The sequence below is a fragment of the Ovis canadensis genome, chromosome 14 (genome assembly GCF_042477335.2).
Source record: "Ovis canadensis isolate MfBH-ARS-UI-01 breed Bighorn chromosome 14, ARS-UI_OviCan_v2, whole genome shotgun sequence".
Lineage (NCBI taxonomy): Eukaryota > Metazoa > Chordata > Mammalia > Artiodactyla > Bovidae > Ovis > Ovis canadensis.
The window spans coordinates 50,080,795-50,100,222 of NC_091258.1; the positions used below are offsets into that span (position 1 = coordinate 50,080,795).

Below are 19,428 nucleotides of genomic sequence, written 5' to 3' on the forward strand. Positions count from 1 at the left end.
TGGAGGCAAGAACATAGGAGGTAGAGAGTAAAAGTAGCCAAAAACAAAGGAAGCAAATTTTCCCTCATTCTCAAGAAGGATACCATCCTTTGGGACAGATAAGTTGTATACATCAAATAATTAGGATTAAGAGAGAACACTGGCTATATTGAGTAGAGCTTAAAAGTAACATACAGCATTTCTCTAAGGGGTGGTGAAATTCTAGCTCCTCGTCTTTGACAGTCCAGTTTTTCTCTCTGCATTAAGTCGTGGTTCAGGATCGTGCCCTGTCACTGTTTTACCAGGGTGACCATGGGGCAGTAACTGAAGTGTCCGAAATTTGGTTTCTCCTGACTATAAGCTGCGACGGGGTGGATTTAATTCTGAAATTCCGAGCCCTTATGTTCTAAGAACATGTGTATATATACAGGCACACCTTATCTTATCACGCTTTGCTTTATTATGCTTCATTTGTTGTTTAGTTGCCAAGTTGTGTCTGAATCTGTGTGACCTCATGGACAGTAGCCTGCTGGGCTCTGTCTATGGGATTTCCCAGGCAAGAATAGTAGAAATGGGCTGCCATTTCCTTCTCTAGGGGATCCCCCTGACCCAGGGATGGAACCCATGTCTCCTGCATCTCCTGCTTGGCAGGTGGATTCTTTACCACTGAGCCACCAGGAAAGCCCATTGTACTTCACAGATAACTAAGAAAAAATTTTTTTAAGCAAATTGAAGGTCTGTGGCAATGTTGCCTCAGGGCAAATCTGTGGCACCATTTTTCCAACAGCATATGCTCACTTTGTGTCCCTGTCATATTTTGATAGTTCTTGCAATATTTCAAACCCTCTACCAGCAAAAGAGTTGATGGTTAGCAATTTAGCAATAAAGTGTACATTATATTTTAAGACATAATACTGTTGTATACTTCATAGAGTATCAGTTCAGTTCAGTCACTCAGTTGTGTCCGACTCTTTGCGACCCCATGAATCGCAGCACGCCAGGCCTCCCTGTCCATCACCAACTCCTGGAGTTCACTCAGACTCACGTCCATTGAGTCAGTGATGCCATCCAGCCATCTCATCCTCTGTCGTCTCCTTCTCCTTCTGCCCCCAATCCCTCCCAGCATCAGAGTCTTTTCCAATGAGTCAACTCTTTGCATGAGGTGGCCAAAGTATTGGAGTTTCAGCTTCAGCATCATTCCCTCCAAAGAAATCCCAGGGCTGGTCTTCAGAATGGACTGGTTGGATCTCCTTGCAGCCCAAGGGATTCTCAAGAGTCTTTTCCAACACCACAGTTCAAAAGCATCAATTCTTCGGTGCTCAGCTTTCTTCACAGTCCAACTCTCACATCCATACATGACCACAGGAAAAACCATAGCCTTGACTAGACGGACCTTTGTTGGCAAAGTAATGTCACTGCTTTTCAATATGCTGTCTAGGTTGGTCATAACTTTTCTTCCAAGGAGTAAGCATCTTTAATTTCATGGCTGCAATCACCATCTGCCGTGATTTTGGAGCCCCCAGAAATAAAGTCTGACACTGTTTCCACTGTTTCCCCATCTATTTCCCATGAAGTGATGGGACAGTATAGTGTAAATATAACTTATATGCCCTTGGCAAGCAGAAAAATTATGTGACTTGCTTTATCATGATATTTGCTTATTGTGGTAATCTGGGATCACATCTGCAATAACTCTGATGTATGTCTATACATACATACACACAGTTTATTTGAGAGCAGAGAGGATAAGCATGGATGTGTAAAGTTTCAATGCTAGGATATCTGGCTTTCATATTTTGTCTCTAATCCAAACTGGAGATAGCACAAAACTCTTAAACAGATGAATGACTCTGGTAAATCACAGGCTCTCAGATAGCTCTGTGCACAGACTCAGTCCTGGTGGGAACCCTTGTAACTAGATTTGCAGCTGCACAGATGGTCAAATCCAAATAGTATTGACTGGACAGTCTTTTCCACTGGCATGCCATAAGGCTCTGGTTTTATTCTTTTCCTGGTTGACAATTTCATCATAATTTTTTAATAGGCAGTACATACATGTTGTCAACACTTTATACAAAAGTAAAAAAGCTTAAACAGTGTAAAGAAAGTCTCTTTCCTGTTCTCCTCCTCCAGCCTCCCCTTCCCTCCCCAGAGGCAGTCCCTGTTCTGTTTCTTATAATTCTTTACAATTTGAATATACAAGCATGTCCATATATATTATTTGAATGTATACACATAAATGTTAGCACAATATACCTGCTGTTCTTCACTTTCCCACTTAAATCATCTTAGAATTTTTTCCGAAAAACTTGAAACTGACTTGAAAATCTTTGCCCCTTCAGTCTCCTGTTAACCCCAGTCAAAGAAGGAAACAGTTTTAGTTCCAATAAGAACAGTAATCATAGCAGATTGAAATACTTTTTGTTTTCAGTTGCTCAGTTGTGTCCGACTCTTTGTGACCCCGTGGACTGCAGCACGCCAGGCTTCCCTGTCCATCGCCATCTCCCAGAGCTTGCTCAAACTCATGTCCATTGAGTCAGTGATACCATCAAACCATCTCGTCCTCTGTCATCCCCTTCTTCTCCTGCCTTCAGTCTTTCCCAGCATGAATGAAATACTTGAAACATATTTAAATCCAAGAATTCATAATGATTTTTAAACAGAATAAAATTTCACTTTTTTGGGGAGGATGTGAGAGTATCCGCTCATTCTTCTGAAAACTGGTAAATAAAAGGAAAGTCTCCAACTATTCTCCTTCTTTTTCTTCACAAACTGAACCTTGAGGTAGCCAAATAGTTTTTTTTTTTTTTTTAATACATCTATTGGTTTATTTTTGGCTGTGCTGGGTCTTCGCTGCTCTAGTTGCAGAGAGCAGGGGCTCCTCTCTAGTTGTGGTGCGTGGGCTTCTCATCGCGGTGGCTTCTCTGGTTGCAAAGTGCAGACTCTAACGCGGGCAGGCTTCAGTAGTTGCAGTGTGCTGGTTTGTTGCCCTGTGGCATCACCCACCAGGGATCGAAATGGTGTCCACTGCATAGCAAGGTGGATTCTTAACCACCAGGGAAGTCCACCAAATAGTTGATAGGTCAAATTCCTCTTTAGAGGCATGATAGATTATTACTGTTTTGCAGTCCCTCACCAATTAGTGGATTCAGGCAATAATCATCAATGGCTGGTAACATTGCAGGAGAGACACCAGACATTCTGTGCCTCCTGATGGGAGTACTTCATATGTATGGGGGTAATTTGTATTTCCTTCACTGTGGAGTATCTTTGTGCATTTTTTTTTCTTGTTGATTTGTAGAAGCTTTTTTCATATCAAAGAAATTAGCCACTGGTCTGTAATATGAGTTGATAATGATCTTTCCCAGTTCATTGTTTTTTCTTCTAATTTTGCTTTTGCTTTTTTTTTTGCCATTTCAATTAAAAAATGAATATAGTTGAATTCATCAATCTTTTATGACTTTTAGATTTTGGGGGGTCATTTTGTTAATTAATTTATTTTTGGCCATGTCTTATGGCTTGTGGGATCCAAGTTCCCTGACCAGTGGAAGCACAGAATATGACTTTTATTGATAGATTTTGTATGCTACCTTAAATACTCTTTTCTGCTTTGAGATTGTAAAAGTATTCTCCCCTATGTTCTTTTAGTTCCTTCATGGTTTCCTCTTTATGTCAAACTCTGGTCTGTCTGGAGTTGATTTTGATGTAAGGAGTGAAATAGGGATGTAACTCAGTTTTTGTCTAGTACACTACCATAGTCTAGTACACTTGCCATAGTACAGTTTACTGAACAGTCGTCTTTTCTGTAGGAATTTAAAATGTCACCTTTGTCATATATTGAATTACTTAATTCCAGTGTGTATTTAATTCTGTTTCTGAACTTGTTTATGTAATCGACATCTGTCTATTCATGTATCAGTGCCACATTGTTTTAGCTGTTGTAACTTAATAGTATGTGTCAGCTAATACTTTGGAGAACACCCCTGCCCCTACTTCCTCATACACACAAGACTCTTCATCTCTAGAATGTTTATGGCTATTCTTCTGTATTTAGTTTTCCTTATAAATTATTGAATAAATGTATTTGGTTCTCAAAAAAGTCGTGGTGTTTTAAATTGAGATTGAGTAAAATTTATATATTTTGTGTAAAGAGACTTGCCATCTGTTGTGTTTTACTAACTCAACCAGGATACTGGGAATACAAATAAAAATTCTTGGATTTATGTTGGGGAAGCATCAGTTGCACAAAATAAAGTTGTTTATTAACTAATTTACTCTGCATGTCAGACAATATTTAATATATTGGAGAGAAAGCAGATTATTTAAATTAATCACAGGTGGTTCTTAGGCTCTTTGCTGTTAAGATCAAGCTTGGCATCATATCATGTGAAGAAATTATAGTTTCAGCTGACAACCAATCTTGCGTTAGCCGACAGGATCATGTGGTTGCTTCTGAGGTATAGTCCTGGGTCACCTCAGAGGATGTGCAGAGAGGAAGAAGTAGTGTGTAGCAAGTGAGTGGTTCAGGCTCTGAAGGCAGACAGCAGGGGTATGAATTAGGTGCCCTATGGCCTTGGAAGTTTATTTAACCTCTTTGGGCTTCAGTTTCCTCAGCTGTAAAATGGAGGTGTGTATAAGGCTTAAATGAGATCATCTAAAAGGCTTTGCACTTTGTCTGGTACATCCTGGTGTTCTTTAAACATTGCTGTTATCATTTATATTGGGACTCTAACTCTGCTGGTCTGATATTGTCTCATTTATTATGTTCAGTTGGTGATATCATTATTTAGAAATAAAGGCAAGAGAAGATAACTAGAAAAGGGCAGCCAGGCCATTAGAATATGGCGTGACCTAGAGACATTAAAGAAATGGTAGGCCTTTTACTGGAACAGAGAAAGTGAATGAGAAACAGGGTGGCCAGGTATTTATTCTGTATTGCTTGAGAGCATGGGGATTAAAACCATCTAGTGGAATTCAGTTTAACATAAGGAAAGTCTTTCTGGTAGCTATTTCTGTTCAACAGTGGAATGGCTCTTTGGATGAGAGGGGAGTTTGCAGGAGAATGGATACATGTATATGTATGGCTGAGTCCTTTTGCTGTTCTATCAGATAACTGAAACTATCATAGCATTGTTAATCAGCTATACCCCAATACAAATAAAAAGTTAAAAAAAAAAACAATGGAATGGCTTTATAGTGAGCTGTTTCTTAGAAGACATGTTCAATAAGGATCTGGATGGCCATTAGGAAACACCAAAAAGAGTTTCTGAATTAGAAGATGAAGCTAAACCAAGGGGGTTTTCCTATGGAATTCTAGTGTAAATGTACATATATATTAGTCACTCAGTCGTGTCCAACTCAATGCGACCTCATGGACTGTAGCCCGCCAGGCTCCTCTTGTCCATGGGATTCTCCTGGCAAGAATACTGGAGTGGATAGCCATTGCCTCCTCCAGGGGATCTTCCTAACCCAGGGATTGAACCCAGGTCTCCTGCATAGGCAGGTGGATTCTTTACTGTCTGAGCCACCAGGGAAGCCCAAATCACATATGTGGAAAATTCTCTGTATATTTTTGGCTTATCCATTTTCAAAGAATTTTAAATGTTTGAGACCATGTGTGGTTCCTTTCTGAGTGAGAGGATATTGCAGTGCCTTGGGGTCCTTGTGAGCATGAGTGATCATCAAAGACCTGGAGAAATGAGGAGACTCAGGAATCAGCTCATTTCACTTCTATCTTTGTTGTTCCCTTGGAGACAAGTCCCTTGTCTCTGAATGCCATCTTTTCTGTGTAGGCTGTTAATCTTTGCTCCCCACTTTGAGTATGTATCTTTAAAAGAACAAGCACGTTACTCAAAGTTTACTACCTCTTAGTGTGAATGGAGCTTTTTGAAAGAAGGTGATATTTATTTGCACCTAGCAGACAAGTGACAAGTTTAAAGAAAACCCTATAAACTTGACTTTGGCCTTGACTATGCTCCATGTATCACTAACACACTTCCCTGGTGCCTTACTTTCCTGCTGCTTTTATTGCAATAAATGTAACCATAGTGTGTTAGAAAATTTTAATAAAGTTATATAAAGGAGGTAATATTTAATAATCTGTTTATTTCAGATCCATCTTCCTTTTTTTTTTTTCCCTTGCAGGCTCTTACTGACTTGCTGTCTTTTCCAGTATTATGTTCTGTAAAACCTTTTGCTATCACTGGGTAACATTTGTGGTACCCTCGTAGGTTCTGTGTTGTACCACTAAGTGAGAAACCTGGTAAATGTGAACACAATGCTGAGTTGATCTCTAAAATACCATTTCTGTATTTTCAGTGAATGACGAACCCACTGCAACCACCGATCCCGAAGAACCCTCTGTTGTTGGTGTGGTGTCCCCGCCTGTTGCAGTGTCCAGTGTGACCCCGAACCCCACCACTGCGGCTATCCCTGCCACAGCCACACCGGCCGAAGGGGAGGAGCCCAGCACTTCGGGCACTCAGCAGTTCCCCGCAGCTGCCCAGGCCCCCGATGCTCTGCCTGCTGGGTGAGTAGCCTTCTGTCCCACCGCAGCACCCCCTGACCCCCTAGAAAAAAACCAACTGGCGCTCCTTCACTAGGGCAGAAACAACGTGCTTATTCATTACCTGGTGGCTAGCAGTCCCTGGGGAGGCTGCCATGCATAGGAGCGAGGAAGGTGTGGAAGGACTGCTCATTCTACATAAATCTTGAAAAAGACCTAAATCATCTGGGGCTGAATCAGTGCTACCTTATACGGTGACTTGAAATGAACAGCTCGACTCAAAGAGTGTGGCTGTTATGGAACAAGGAGCTCATTTTGCCCTCCAGAATCACTGGGTTTGCCCAGATCCTGCCTAGAAAACAGCTTTTCTCCCTTGCATTTTATCTCAATGGCCCATGGAGGGCTTTAGGCCCTGAGTATTACTGTATGTTTTTCCATGGCTGGGGCCGATGTTAACGTGGACCATAGTTTTCCTGCCATCTTTTCGTTCAGAATGAAATCTGATGCGAAAGGCCTTGGGTGACAGGAAGATGGCCCCAGTAGGCCAAAAGCAAGAAGAAATGAAGTGTAGGGACCTGGGAATCAAGTAGATCTGGATTTGAATCCTAACTTGACCGTTTATGACCTTGCCCAAGTGACTTACCATCTAGGTAAGGTGGAGGTGATAATCACGCATAACTACCTCCCCAGGAATTTGCTGTTGTTCAGTCACTCAGTCATGTCTGACTCTTTGTGACCCTGTGAACTGCAGCATGCCAGGCTTCCCTGTCCTTCACCATCTCCCGGAGTTTTCTCAAACTCACGTCCATTGAATCAGTGATGCTATCCAACCATCTCATCCTCTGCCGCCCCCTTCTGCTCCTGCCCTCAATTTTTTCTCATCATCAGGGTCTTTTCCAATAAGTTGGTTCTTTGCGTCAGATGGCCATGGTGTTGGAGCTTCAGCTTCAGCATCAGTCCTTCTAATGAATAGTCAGGATTGATTTCTTTAAGGGGCTCCAATAAGACAGTGTATGTGAAGCCCTCACCCAATGGTGAGTGTTACACCTGGTGAATGATATTTTTGAAGTGGTTATGAAAGAATCATAAAAGAAGAGAATGGTTCTGAACTGGGAAACAGTCTTATCTCAGGGCTCCCAATCACTTGTCAGGGCCAATTCCATGCGGTCTCACTGCCCATCCTGGTTATCAGCTTGGAACCAGGGAAGCCCTTGTGATAAAAGGGAAGGATGGTATACTGATGTATAATACACCATATTGTTCTTCAGCCACTTTAGAAAACCCCATTGTCCAAACAAACAAAAAATCCTAAATCTGAAGACATTTGGGATTTTTACCACTTATATCTCGCATCCCTAGCATCTGGCACACAACTCAACTTAAATTTCTTAACAAAACACGATGAATACATGAAAAATATCACAAATGGTTTTTAATCCCTCAGACCCATAGAGAATCAGGAGGTACTGAGAGGTGGCTCCAAAGTCTTCTGTGAAATTTTTCATTTTGTGAAAAGATTTATAACTACTTGCTTCTGTGCAACTTCTTCCTACAGAGGTTTTTTTTTTTTTTTTTTTTCTCGTGTATGTGGTAAGGAATACTTGAAAGACCCTTGTTTGGTTTATAATTTGAAATCTGTATATAATTTGGGAGGAGCAGAGTGGGATCATTTTGGCAGAGGGAGAGAAGATGGCTGCTCGGTGCCTCAGGAGCCTGTTTGCTTTCCGCTGAGCAAAGCCTGGAAGGCGGGCTTCCCTCCCGTGTGTCAGTCACAGGCAATTAGGGCTACTGGCTCAAGGCGTCTTTATGTAGGGCGTGTGTGAGGGTTACTGTTCTCCTGGATTGGGCCCTTCCTGTTTCCAGGCAGCTGGAAAACTCCAGGCTCTGAAAACACTCTTTATTCTGAGTCTGGCGGTCAGAGCAGCTCAGAGAAGCTAGTTTTCCTACTTGGCCTCCCAACCCACCCCAACAAGAGGCCGAACCGCTTCTCTTGGGTAGAGTTTGAACAGCATCTTCTCCCTGGAGCGTTTAGAATGGGATGGTAGGTCTGAGGAGGCTGCTTCCCACTTGAACACGAGTGATGGTCCGGAGAAGGGCATTGAGACCCAGTCTTGCCACCCAGAGGGGCTTCCAGTTGCCCACTGGGAGTCCTGGTACTCTGCGGGCTGTCTCAGGGCCTGGTGATTACCACTGGCAGTGCTGAGTGTGTGGCGATGAAGCTGGCAGGCTTTCAGTTCTCTGCTCTGTGATGGCAAGCCAGAAAGGGCACACTTTCCACCCCGAGCCTTCCAATCCACAGACTGCCATCTCCACCGTAGCAGCTTATGTACAAGTTTAGGAGATCCAGACAAGATGGATCATCCCTCCCTTCTTGGTATCTTACATTCAGGAGTCAGGGGAACCACTTTTAACCTTTTAAATAAAGTTCTGAACATAACATTTCACTACCTAGAATGCCTCACTGGTTTCCTCTTGTCTTTAGGAGTCAGTTCTCAAATCCTTAATAAGACCTGAAAAAGCTCTGCAGGACAAGGCCTCATCTGCCCCCCAAACCTTCCATGGAAGACACGCTCTGCTTTGCTCTCTAAGCTTTACCCTTAATGACTTATTTTAGTTTGACAAGTATAGCACCCTTTCTCTGGGTTGGGGACTGTTATGCTGGTTACCGCTCTCTGAAACCTTCCTCACCATTTTGTCTGTTAATTTCTATCCATCTTCAAATCTCAGATTAATCAGCACTTGCTCTGGGAATCCTTCCTCAATCCCCAGCACACAAGGTCAGACCGCTGTATATTGCAATTCTTCTCACACGCGTAACTGCGTGTTCTGCCTCCCTCTACCCAGCTGGGCTGTAAATGCCAAGATGGCAAGGAGCCTGGCACAAAGTCAGCTCCCAAGACATACTTATAGTGCATTAATGAACCAGTTTTTTGAGGATTCCCCACGTGGCTTAGTGGTAAAGCATTGGCCTGCCAATGCAGGAGACGCAGAAGACATGGGTTCCATCCCTGGGTTGGGGAGATCCCCTGGAGGAGTCAGTGGCAACCCACTTCAGTATTCTTGCCTGGAAAATCCCATGGACAGAGGAGCCTGGCGGGCTTCAGTTCGTGGGGTTGCAAAAGAATTGGACATGCCTGAACGGCTGAGCAACAGCAATGAATCAATTTAAATGCCATATATATGTATATATGTATTTTTTCTCCACCTGGATGAATGTTTTCTGCTTCTTTGATGTCTCAAATAAAGAGGACCTATGACAGGATTTACATTTTTTTCCTAAGAGCAAGACCTTAATGGGTCCCTCACTAGGTTGTCTGGCTTTGGGTTCACGTATGACTCTCTCACAGGGTCGGGATGCTGCTTGCTGCCCAGTAGGGATCTGCATGCCTGGGGAACACTGCAGAGCATGTCTCCCCCTTTGTGTGGCCTTTGTGAGCCACGCTAGACTGGTTTTTTTTGAGACATCCAGCCGACTCTGTCTCTTTCCAGCCTTACCTTCTCAACTCCTTCATCTCCTTCACAGAGCAGTCAGGCACAGTTCACTTGGGGATGCCAAGGGCTTATTTTTCCAGTTGCCACATGGCCTTTCTGAAACTTGCAGCAGATGCAGCTGGTCATAAAGATGTCACATCCGCCTGTGTTTTAGTGACTGAAGGCCACCGAAACCTGGGCTGCCTCAGTCCAAACAGAACACCCTTTATCCCGTTCCTCTCTCCCGGTCTCCAAACCCTCCTCCTGCCTTCTGTACCTTTTAATTTAATTAGCGAGAAAGAAGCCAATTGGAAGGGCGTGGCGCTTTCAGGCTGCAAACGCCTGTCAAGGGAACGGGTGCCAGCCAGGCTCGAGAGACGTGGTGAGATAGTGGCTTGGGAGAAGGGCAGTGGGGAGGGAGGCCTGCTTTGATTAGCTGGCCCTGCATCTGGTTTTTATCAGCAGGGAGCCCACTTTCGGGACCAAATGCTCATTACCAGACCGTGTGTACATGGCTTAGATAAACTCCAAGCGCGTCCCGGGCCCCGCCGCTCGCCCAGGCCCTTGCGCACAGAGGCGCATTATTCCAGCCTGGCAGCCCGCGCTGCGCTGTGGTTCCTTACATAACGGAGGCCGTTGTGTTTGGACTCTGCCGGCTTACCTCAGCACTGCCATTTCACACCATCCCTCCCTCCCGCAGTCATTGGCTGCTCCGGCTGTTTCCTGCCTCAGGAGAATTAGTTGAGGAGGGTGTTCTTCGGATCTGTTGGATGTGCCATCTCCCCCCACCCCCAGGTCCAATTCTGCAGACCTAGAGGTCCTTTCTCCAGGTGGTCCTTGACACACTGTCAAGGATGACAACCTGGTAAGAGTTCTTTGATGTTTTCTTCGTGGAGACACTTTAAGAGACATTGGAATTTGCAGCTTCTCTGCTAAGTTATAAACCAGCTGCTGCCATTGAATTTCATTCCAAACTCAATTTTGTCGCTAGCCAAAGATCCTTACCCAAGGAGTTTTAAAACAGTGCTTTTCAAACTGTCTGTGAAAAACTAGTCCTTTTTTTCTCCCCACTGTTTTTGTTTGTTTTAATTTTTTTTTCAGTCTCTTATGAACTGTTACTTTGGTCCTCTATTTAACGAAATAGATCTACAGATCATGTATTTGGATGTTGTGGCAATGTCAAATTGGTACAAAAGTTTCTAAAAGCCTACAAACTTCTGAACTTTTCTGGTCACTGAACAGTAACAGTGTGAGCCATGGACCATACTTTGAGTAGCAAAGGATTAAAGGATTAAACTGGGATAATCTGTCCCTTTGTGCTAAGTAGTATGGTTTAGTTCTTGACTCTGCAAGGATTATTACATGCTTAGGTAATACCAGATAGTACATGTTACTGGCTTCCTCCTTCTCATCTCAGAATGAAATCCTTGTTTCCAAAGATTCTACTGTGTCAGGGCTGGCTCATGAGAAGTTCTCGCCCTGCTCTATGTATGTTTTTGTGTGTAATTAGGAATTTTCATTTTACTACACTTTCTTGAGAGCTCCTCAGGAGCTGGTGTTACTGTGTCCTCCATTTTTGTATTCCCAGCACCTAGCATAGTACTTGGCTTCTAGAGAGATGGAGTGAGAAGTGGCTGTTGAATGATAAGTGTTTTCATTCTCAGTAGCTGTTATAATTTTTTATAGTTTCTTTTTGAAAAATTGGGAAAAATAGAAACAGAACAACAGTAACAGACACCCACCTAGATGTAACCATTGGCACTTTTCACGCACCTTGTATCTATTTTCGCCTGATCATTAGTAATTGTTAACACATGTTAAATGCTTCCAGTGTGCTGGGAGTGCTGGGTTTCGTAAGTGGCTTATTTCAGTCTTCATGGCAGTCTGCGGTAGCTCCTACACTGCTGCTGCTGCTAAGTCGCCTCAGTCGTGTCCGACTCTGTGCGACCCCATAGACAGCTGCCCACCAGGCTCCTCCGCCTTGGGATTTTCCAGGCAAGAGTACTGGAGTGGGTTGCCATTGCCTTCTCTGAGCTACTACACTACTTTTACCCTTATTTTGCAAATGAGGAAACCTTAAGTGGTTTGCCCAAGACCACATGTACAGACATGTACATGTAAACATTAAACATACATCTACCAAAATTTAATAATCTTAGGGCATATGCTTTTAAATTTTATTCTTTTAATTGTAAAATATTTTAAGCATGCAAATAAGAATAGTGGGCTATCCAACTCAGTCTTATCAAACTTTAGCATTATGCTGCATTTAGTATAAACCTCCCCCTCCTTACCTTGTTTTTTAACCTCTTGATGAAGAAGACATTATAAAGTTTAAAGTCCCTGTGAATGCCTCCTTGATCCCATTCCCTATATACAGAGATACATGGAACTGGGGACATTCATTTAAACTGCTCTATGGTATTCTGTTGTATGAATAGATAAAATTTTATTTTTATAATTAAAATTTATATTTGCCATGTATGTGATAGATATATAAATATAAAAATCATATTTTATGCTTGTGTTTGTTTATATTATAATTGCCTTAATTAACAATGCTACAGGGAAGTGTTTTCTGTGCCTGCCTTTTTGTGTGCATGTTTGTTTCTTTAGGGGAGGTACTCAAACTGGAATTTCTTCTTTGTAGGAGGATGGAGGTTTTCACTTTTAGTAGATGCTGTCAAATTGCTTCTTGAGTCAGTTCACCAATTCATACTCCCATGAGCATACATAAGCATTCCTGCTAAAACAAAATTGTCAGATAGTTTTCACTTTGGCCAGTCTGAGGGACGTGAATGGGGTGTCTCATGCTGGGTGTACTTTGAATTTTCTTCATTATCCTTGAGATTAAACCGCTTTTTATATTTTTTTAAAATTTGGCTTTTGAGTTTCTTTTCTTGTGAATTGCCTGTTCATATATTTCTGTCAATTTTTCTGTTTGGCTATCTGTTGTTATAATCTGTAGGATTTCTTAATATGTGCTGGATACCAATTGCCTCTCAGTTATGTGCATTGCAGATATTTTCTGTGGCTTGTCTTTTAAACTTTTTATGTTGCTTTTTATTGTACAGGAGTTCAAATTTTAAGTAGTCAAGTTTGTTCATCTGTTTCATGCGCCTTTTGTGTCTTGTCTGAAATACTGCCTTACTCTGATCATATAAAAATTTTACATGCACACGTGACTCCCCCTGATCCCCATGTTTTGTAGATTCTGATATGTACGTTATTTCACATTTAATTTCTTTAAAATCAAGATGTGATTTACAAGCATTAGAATGTTACAGTTTAATTGGCAAGAGTTTTTCTTTCTTTCTTGGTTTAAAAATCTTATAATTGGTGGCATTTTAGATTTAATGAACAATAGTGTATTTTTATCGGAGAAGGAAATGGCATCCCACTCCAGTGTTCTTGCCTGGAGAATCCCAGGGATGGAAGAGCCTGGTAGGCTGCTGTCTCTGGGGTCACACAGAGTTGGACACGACTGAGGTGACTTAGCAGCAGCAGCAGCAGCAGTGTATTTGTATAATTTTTAAACAAAATTTTGTTTATCTTATGCATGTTATTTTTTCCACTCAGCATATTGTAAATCATATTTTAAATGACTGAATATTCATTATAGAATATTTACTAACATAATTTACTAATTTTCCATTTTAAAGCATTTAGGTTTTTTCTAGTTTTTCTGTAACATGCTACAACGTACTGTGACAGATACACTTACTGCTAAATCTTTGACACATAATTATTTCCAAAGGATATATCTTCGAAGTAGAATTGCTGAATTAAAGGATGTTTATGTAGGAGAAGTTTTTAACCAAGTTGCAAGATTGCCCTTGGGAGCGTATATATCCATTTTTGTTCCTATCAACTATGTCTTTTAAACACTTAAATTTTTTTTTAATTTAATTTTTTTTGGCCATGCTATGAAGCCTGTAGGACCCTAGTTCCTTAGCAGGAATTGAACCTGCTCCCCCTGCATTGGAAGCATGGAGTCTTAACGATTGGACCACCAGGAAGTCCCCCACCAACTTTTTTTTTTTTTTTTTAACTGGAGAATAATTACTTTACATTGTTGTGGTGGTCTCTGCTTACATAAACTCGAATCGGTCATAATGATATATATCTCTCCTCTCTCTTGAGTCTCCTTACCTCCAACCCCCTCCATTCTACCCCTCTAGGTCATCACAGAGCACTAGGCTGGGCTTCCTGTGTTATACAGCAGCTTCCCGATAGTTATCTGTTTTACACAATAGTGTATGTATGTCAATGCTACTTTCTCAATCTGTCCTACACTCTCCAGCTGTTTTTTAAAAATAATTTTATTTGTTTATTTTTGTCTGCACTGGGTCTGCACTGCTGTCTGAGCTTTTCTGTAGCTGTGGGGAGTGGGGGCTGCTCTCTGGTGGCGGTACGTGGGCTTCTCGTTGCAGTGGTTTCTGCTGTGGAGCACAGGCTCTCGGGCATGGGGCTTCAGTAGTTGCAGCATGTAGGCGCCGGAGTTGTGACGCCTGGGCTTTAGAGCACAGGCTCAATAGTTGTGACCCATGGGCTTAGTTGCTCCACGGCAAGTGGAATCTTCCCGGATCGGGGATTGAGCCCTTGTCTCCTTCATTGCCAGGTGGATTCTTTACCACTGATCTACCATGGAAGCCCTCTTCACCTATTTTTTAAGAGTGACTATTTCCCTACATTACCAAACTTATCTACAGTTTTTAAAATCTGCAAATTTGATTTTTAAAAAAGTTTTTATTTTTTTAGTAGACACCATCTCTAGCACTTGTCTTGCATCTCTGTGAAAGCATATCTTTTAATGTTGTCATCTTCCATTGAAGAAGATGGCTTTGTGGACCTTTCCAAGGCAAAAAAGAAAAAAAAAAGGAATGGTTGAAAAAGGAGGAGAAAAACAGACCTTAATTCAGAGTTCTCAGTAGCTACTACTGTGCCCCTCTATGCTTAGAGGGCATAAAGTGCTGCTTGTTGATAGTTTTAAAAAGGGGGTTAGTGTGCTTGGATTTAAAGGAAAGCTCAGTGTTTCGAGAAGGGTTCTGGGGGGAAGGTCTGAGTTTAACATACTTCTTACCTAGTTTATAGAGGACCTACTGAAGCAATGAAAACAGTGACGAGGAGATGTATTCCACTGCACGCAGATTTTTGACTCATAAAACAGCCTGACAGTGTCCCTACAGAGGAAATAAATCTTATGGTTCACCTAGGAAGTGGCCAGAGCTTGGGGAATAAATGGGATTTGGTTCAGAGTTAAAATTTATTATAGGATCATAATGTAAGAAAATATGAATTTCCTGTAATGTTTGCCTGAGAGAAGTTGAATCTCTACATAGGCAGCTTTAAGAATACCTGAATACTTTCAGTGTATTTTTCTGAAGTTTAGTTTGTGTCTAAGTAACCAGCAAGGCATCTTTTGTTTACTGGTACCTAAGTACTCTGGTAGGACTTTGTTTTCTGACGAAGAGAGTGTATTTTGAATGAGAGTCAGCTTCACTAATGCCCAGTGCTTGTATTAATAAAGTTTATTAACAAATTATAAATAATACAAGTTTATAATGCTCTTAGTAAGAATTTGTGATTCATCTCTGATCCTAAACCAAAATACTTGGGGACTGTCAGATTTAAATTCCTTCTCAATTTAATTTGACTCTTGGTGAAACTGTGATTCTGTCCAAACTTATGGGAATCTGACCAAGATGTGTGTTAATCAGGATGGTTGAATATACACTGTAATGGCAAGTCACTGAGAACTGATTTCCTGAAGACCTTTTAGGAAACTTTCCACAAGAAAATGTGGTTCAGGTAACCAGACAGTTTCCTTTCAGATAACGTAGAAATGATTGCATGCCATCCTAATCATGAAATTGAGATTTTCTGCCTTTAACTTTTTAATAATGATAGTGGTTTGGGGGGAGAACTGGGGCATGGAAGAGATACAACTTGTTATTAATACCAAACACAAGGTCGTGTGTTTGATGCACAGCGAGGCCAGACAATACCTAAACGTTGTGGTTTGGAGGGCAGAGAAAGGTTTATTGCAGAACCATACAAGAAGATGGGTGGCTTGTGCCCCCTAAAATCCCAAACTCCCCAGAGGGTTTCAGCAAAGCACTTTCAAAGGCAAGGTGAAGAAAGGACATGGTTAGTTGTTGCAGATTTCTCGGTGTTGGAATCCTTTGTTCTTGCAGCTGTTCCGCATAAGTCAGGTCACGATGTTCCTATAAACCTCCAACAAGACAAATATTATTCTCTGTTCTGAAACTTTTTGTATGAATGGACTCTTAAAGGTTAGAACCTTGAGAATGGGCTATCCTGTATATTTCAGACTATGTGTAACATTCTTTTACTATAGGTGCAGAGCCAACATGACTAAGCACACAGTTTAAAGTAAGAGAAACCGATCTAATATGGAGTCAGATGTGTTCTTCCCTATTACACACTGAATAAAGGACAGTTAAAATCCATAGAAGCAAAGGGAATTTAGGTGTTTTTTAAAAAGTACAGAGATTAATTGAAACTGGAGACTGTTTTTTAAGTCCTTTCAAATAGAAAGACCCTGTGTAGTCCATGGTCCAACTGAATGTTATGCATTGAAGGCCAGGGAGCAATGTGTTGGGAAGGGACCTGAATTGAGCTTGGGCTTTTGAACAGTTTCTGAGAGCATCAAAGAAAGCTATTCAGTGGGAGAGGATGTGACCCACGTGACCAGGATGCAGTATCGAGACCCATGGGTAGTTTCATTGAAAAGCCTTTTAATCTCAGCATGAAGAAGATGCTTATAAGGTTCAGAAACCTAACCCCTGCCAGGGATGCGCTGATGAAAGGTCGCTGCCAGTATCACTTTCTTGGCATGGGGAGACCAAACCAAGACAGTCAGAAGGCTTAATCTATGTGGGTCAGCAGCTACAGAGGGGAGAGGAGAATCGGGAGGCTCATTTGATTGACGATAGAATCGACCGACTCTGCCACAGGAATGGAGGGGAGGGATTTGTATGAATTCTGAGGAGCCGTGCAGGTAGGGAGGAGTTGAGAGTTCTCTAGGAAAAGCAGCTAGGCCAGGTCACAGATCAGGGAGGACCCACATGGACATTTAATCCGAGCAGGAGTCCAATTTTAAAAGGAAGAATGTAGATATCAAAAAAAAAAAAGAAAAAGAAAGGTAATGGAAGAAAGGTCTTATTCTTCTTGGTAACTATTTTTCTAGCTAAGCCAATTGAGAGGGTTCATAGAAGGACACTGAGATTCACTGGACAATAATAGTGCCTGAAAGAGAGTCTTTCATTTCTAAGGATCAACTGGGATCAAAGACAGGGTAGACAGGTCTTGTCTAGGCTTGGGAGGAGCAGCCATAACTCTTGAATATAAGCAAAGAGGACTTCATGCCGATTTCCTTGCCGACAGTGCAGGAAGACCACTGTGCCAATTAAAGGGCATTTATTTCATGGAATTTTAAGAACTGTCCCTTCTTCAAATGAAAATAGTAGTCAAAGTATAATAAAACCAAAGTTCTCTCCTTGCCTCAAATGAAATAGAAAAGAAGCCAAAAGTTGAGACCACTTATGAGATGAAAGTTACAACAAAAGAATTGTTGAAATAAAGAAAAATGTGTTTTAGCACCTTTTCTCTCCAACTACAACACCACGTATTTTGTCTTTATTCAAGGGACAGCCCCACCCGCCTATTATGGTCAGTTTTCCAAACAGTGACTGCAAAATGAGCAAAATTGTTTTATTGGGGCTTTTGTGCCACAAAATTGCCAAGGACAGGAAGGATAGAGCTAATTTCTTAGGAAATGCGGAGGAATTCTCGGCTCCTTAAATCTTTATTAGGAGCAAATGTTACGAAAGAGTGGTTTGCTACCCTCGCCTTGAGGAGCTTCCATATTTCAGTACTTATCCTTAAGCCAAATATCTTTCTCAAGACCTTCTTTATTTCCAAATTCAGATGAATAAAGAGAGTATCAAATTTGCTGCTTGATTACCAAGCAGACAGGAAGAATTTGGAGAGGTGGTGTGAAGTCATTCTATGTTAGCCTCCTTTGTGGCTGAAAAGTCCCTACTTGATCCCCAGAGATGGGACACTAGCCTCTTGAAACTTGCAATATCTGTCACTCTTTTATCTTTAATACAAAAGGGCATCGAGAGGGAGAAGAGCTTTAACTTCGCCCTGTGTGTCTTTTCACCTGATCACTTTTGCCAGAAGATTCTCCCCCCTGCTTCTTCTTTTTTCTTTTTGTTTAAATTTGGCTATGCCGAGTCTTAGTCGCAGCACTCAGGGTCTATATTTACGGCATGCGGGATCTTTTAGTTCTGCCCTTTAAATGAAATACCAACTAAAGTGCATAGATCTTCCTTTTGCTGTGGGAAGAGCCAGGGCACTTGGGCCAGGTTACCAGTAACCACTTCAACCAGAAGCTGGAGTGGGAGTATATAATATAGTGTTAGTCACTCAGTCATGTCCAACTCTTGGCGACCCCCTGGACTGTAGCTCGCCAGGCTCTTCTGTCCATGGGTTTCTCCAGGCAAGAATACTGGAGTGGGTTGCCATTCCCTTCTCCAGAGGATCTTCCTGACCTGGGGATCAAACCTGGGTCTCCTGCTTTACAGGCAGATTCTTTACCATCTGAGCTACAGGGAAGCCCCAGGGAGCAGGAATACCCAGGAGAACAAGTATCCTTGAGCACATTTTAATGGTGTTTGTAGCACTCTGGTCCTCAAACCAGTAGTGGATTCCTTTTGAGAGGAGGGAATGTGGAACAAGCAGACCTCAGTGCTCCCAGGGGGAAGCCTCCTGGTGGTGCAAAGTGTGTAGCCTCTCTCTTCCTGTAGATGATATCTGAGCAGGGGTTTGTGATTAAAAATGGAGCCTAGAAATGAACGAGGTGGATTTACTGTGATGTCTCCCCAGTCGTCATGATCCTGCAGGGCTCCCTACCTAGACTCCTGTGCTAGGGAGAGCTGTTCACGTTGGGGTGGGTGGAGGAAAGGCACCCGGCACCTTGTCTGCTGGGTTGTGGGTTTCTTATAAGTTCCACTTGCCCTTCCTTTCTTCCTTTCAGGGGTCCATGGTAAAACTCATAGGCTAGAGAGTCTGAGCTGAGTTTTATTTAGCCCCTCTGAGCCTCGGTTTCTTCGATGATGATGGCATGTCCCACCTTAAAGGATGGAGGCAGGACTGAATGAGGTAAAACAGGAACCTGCAACTCATTGTGGATGCTCTGTGGGTGATGATTACCCCTTCCCATTTTTGCCTTGAAAACCTTGCATATATCTCTATCTGAATTAGCCTCAGAGGGGCTCATCAGTGCTGTCCACTGATCAGATGTGAGAAACGGTATCAAATAAAGCTCGTATCTATTAGAGTAGATACACCAGGCTTAGTGATAGAAGTTAGGACATTTATTTCAGTATACAGTCAACTCTCTGCTATAACATATGTGTTCCTAGGAATTACCACTGCCAAAT

The 19,428-nt window shown here is 42.1% G+C and overlaps 1 protein-coding gene across 3 annotated transcripts in view; it reads left to right on the forward strand.

Annotated features, from left to right (window-relative positions):
• WWP2 (WW domain containing E3 ubiquitin protein ligase 2) overlaps window positions 1-19,428 on the forward strand; it is a 146,127-nt gene that overhangs the window by 93,309 nt on the left and 33,390 nt on the right. For all 3 annotated transcript variants that reach the window (XM_069550244.1, XM_069550245.1, XM_069550246.1), the window contains exon 8: window positions 6,298-6,508. In XM_069550244.1, the coding sequence (XP_069406345.1) occupies window positions 6,298-6,508 (211 nt within the window). The remainder of the gene's footprint in view (window positions 1-6,297; window positions 6,509-19,428) is intronic.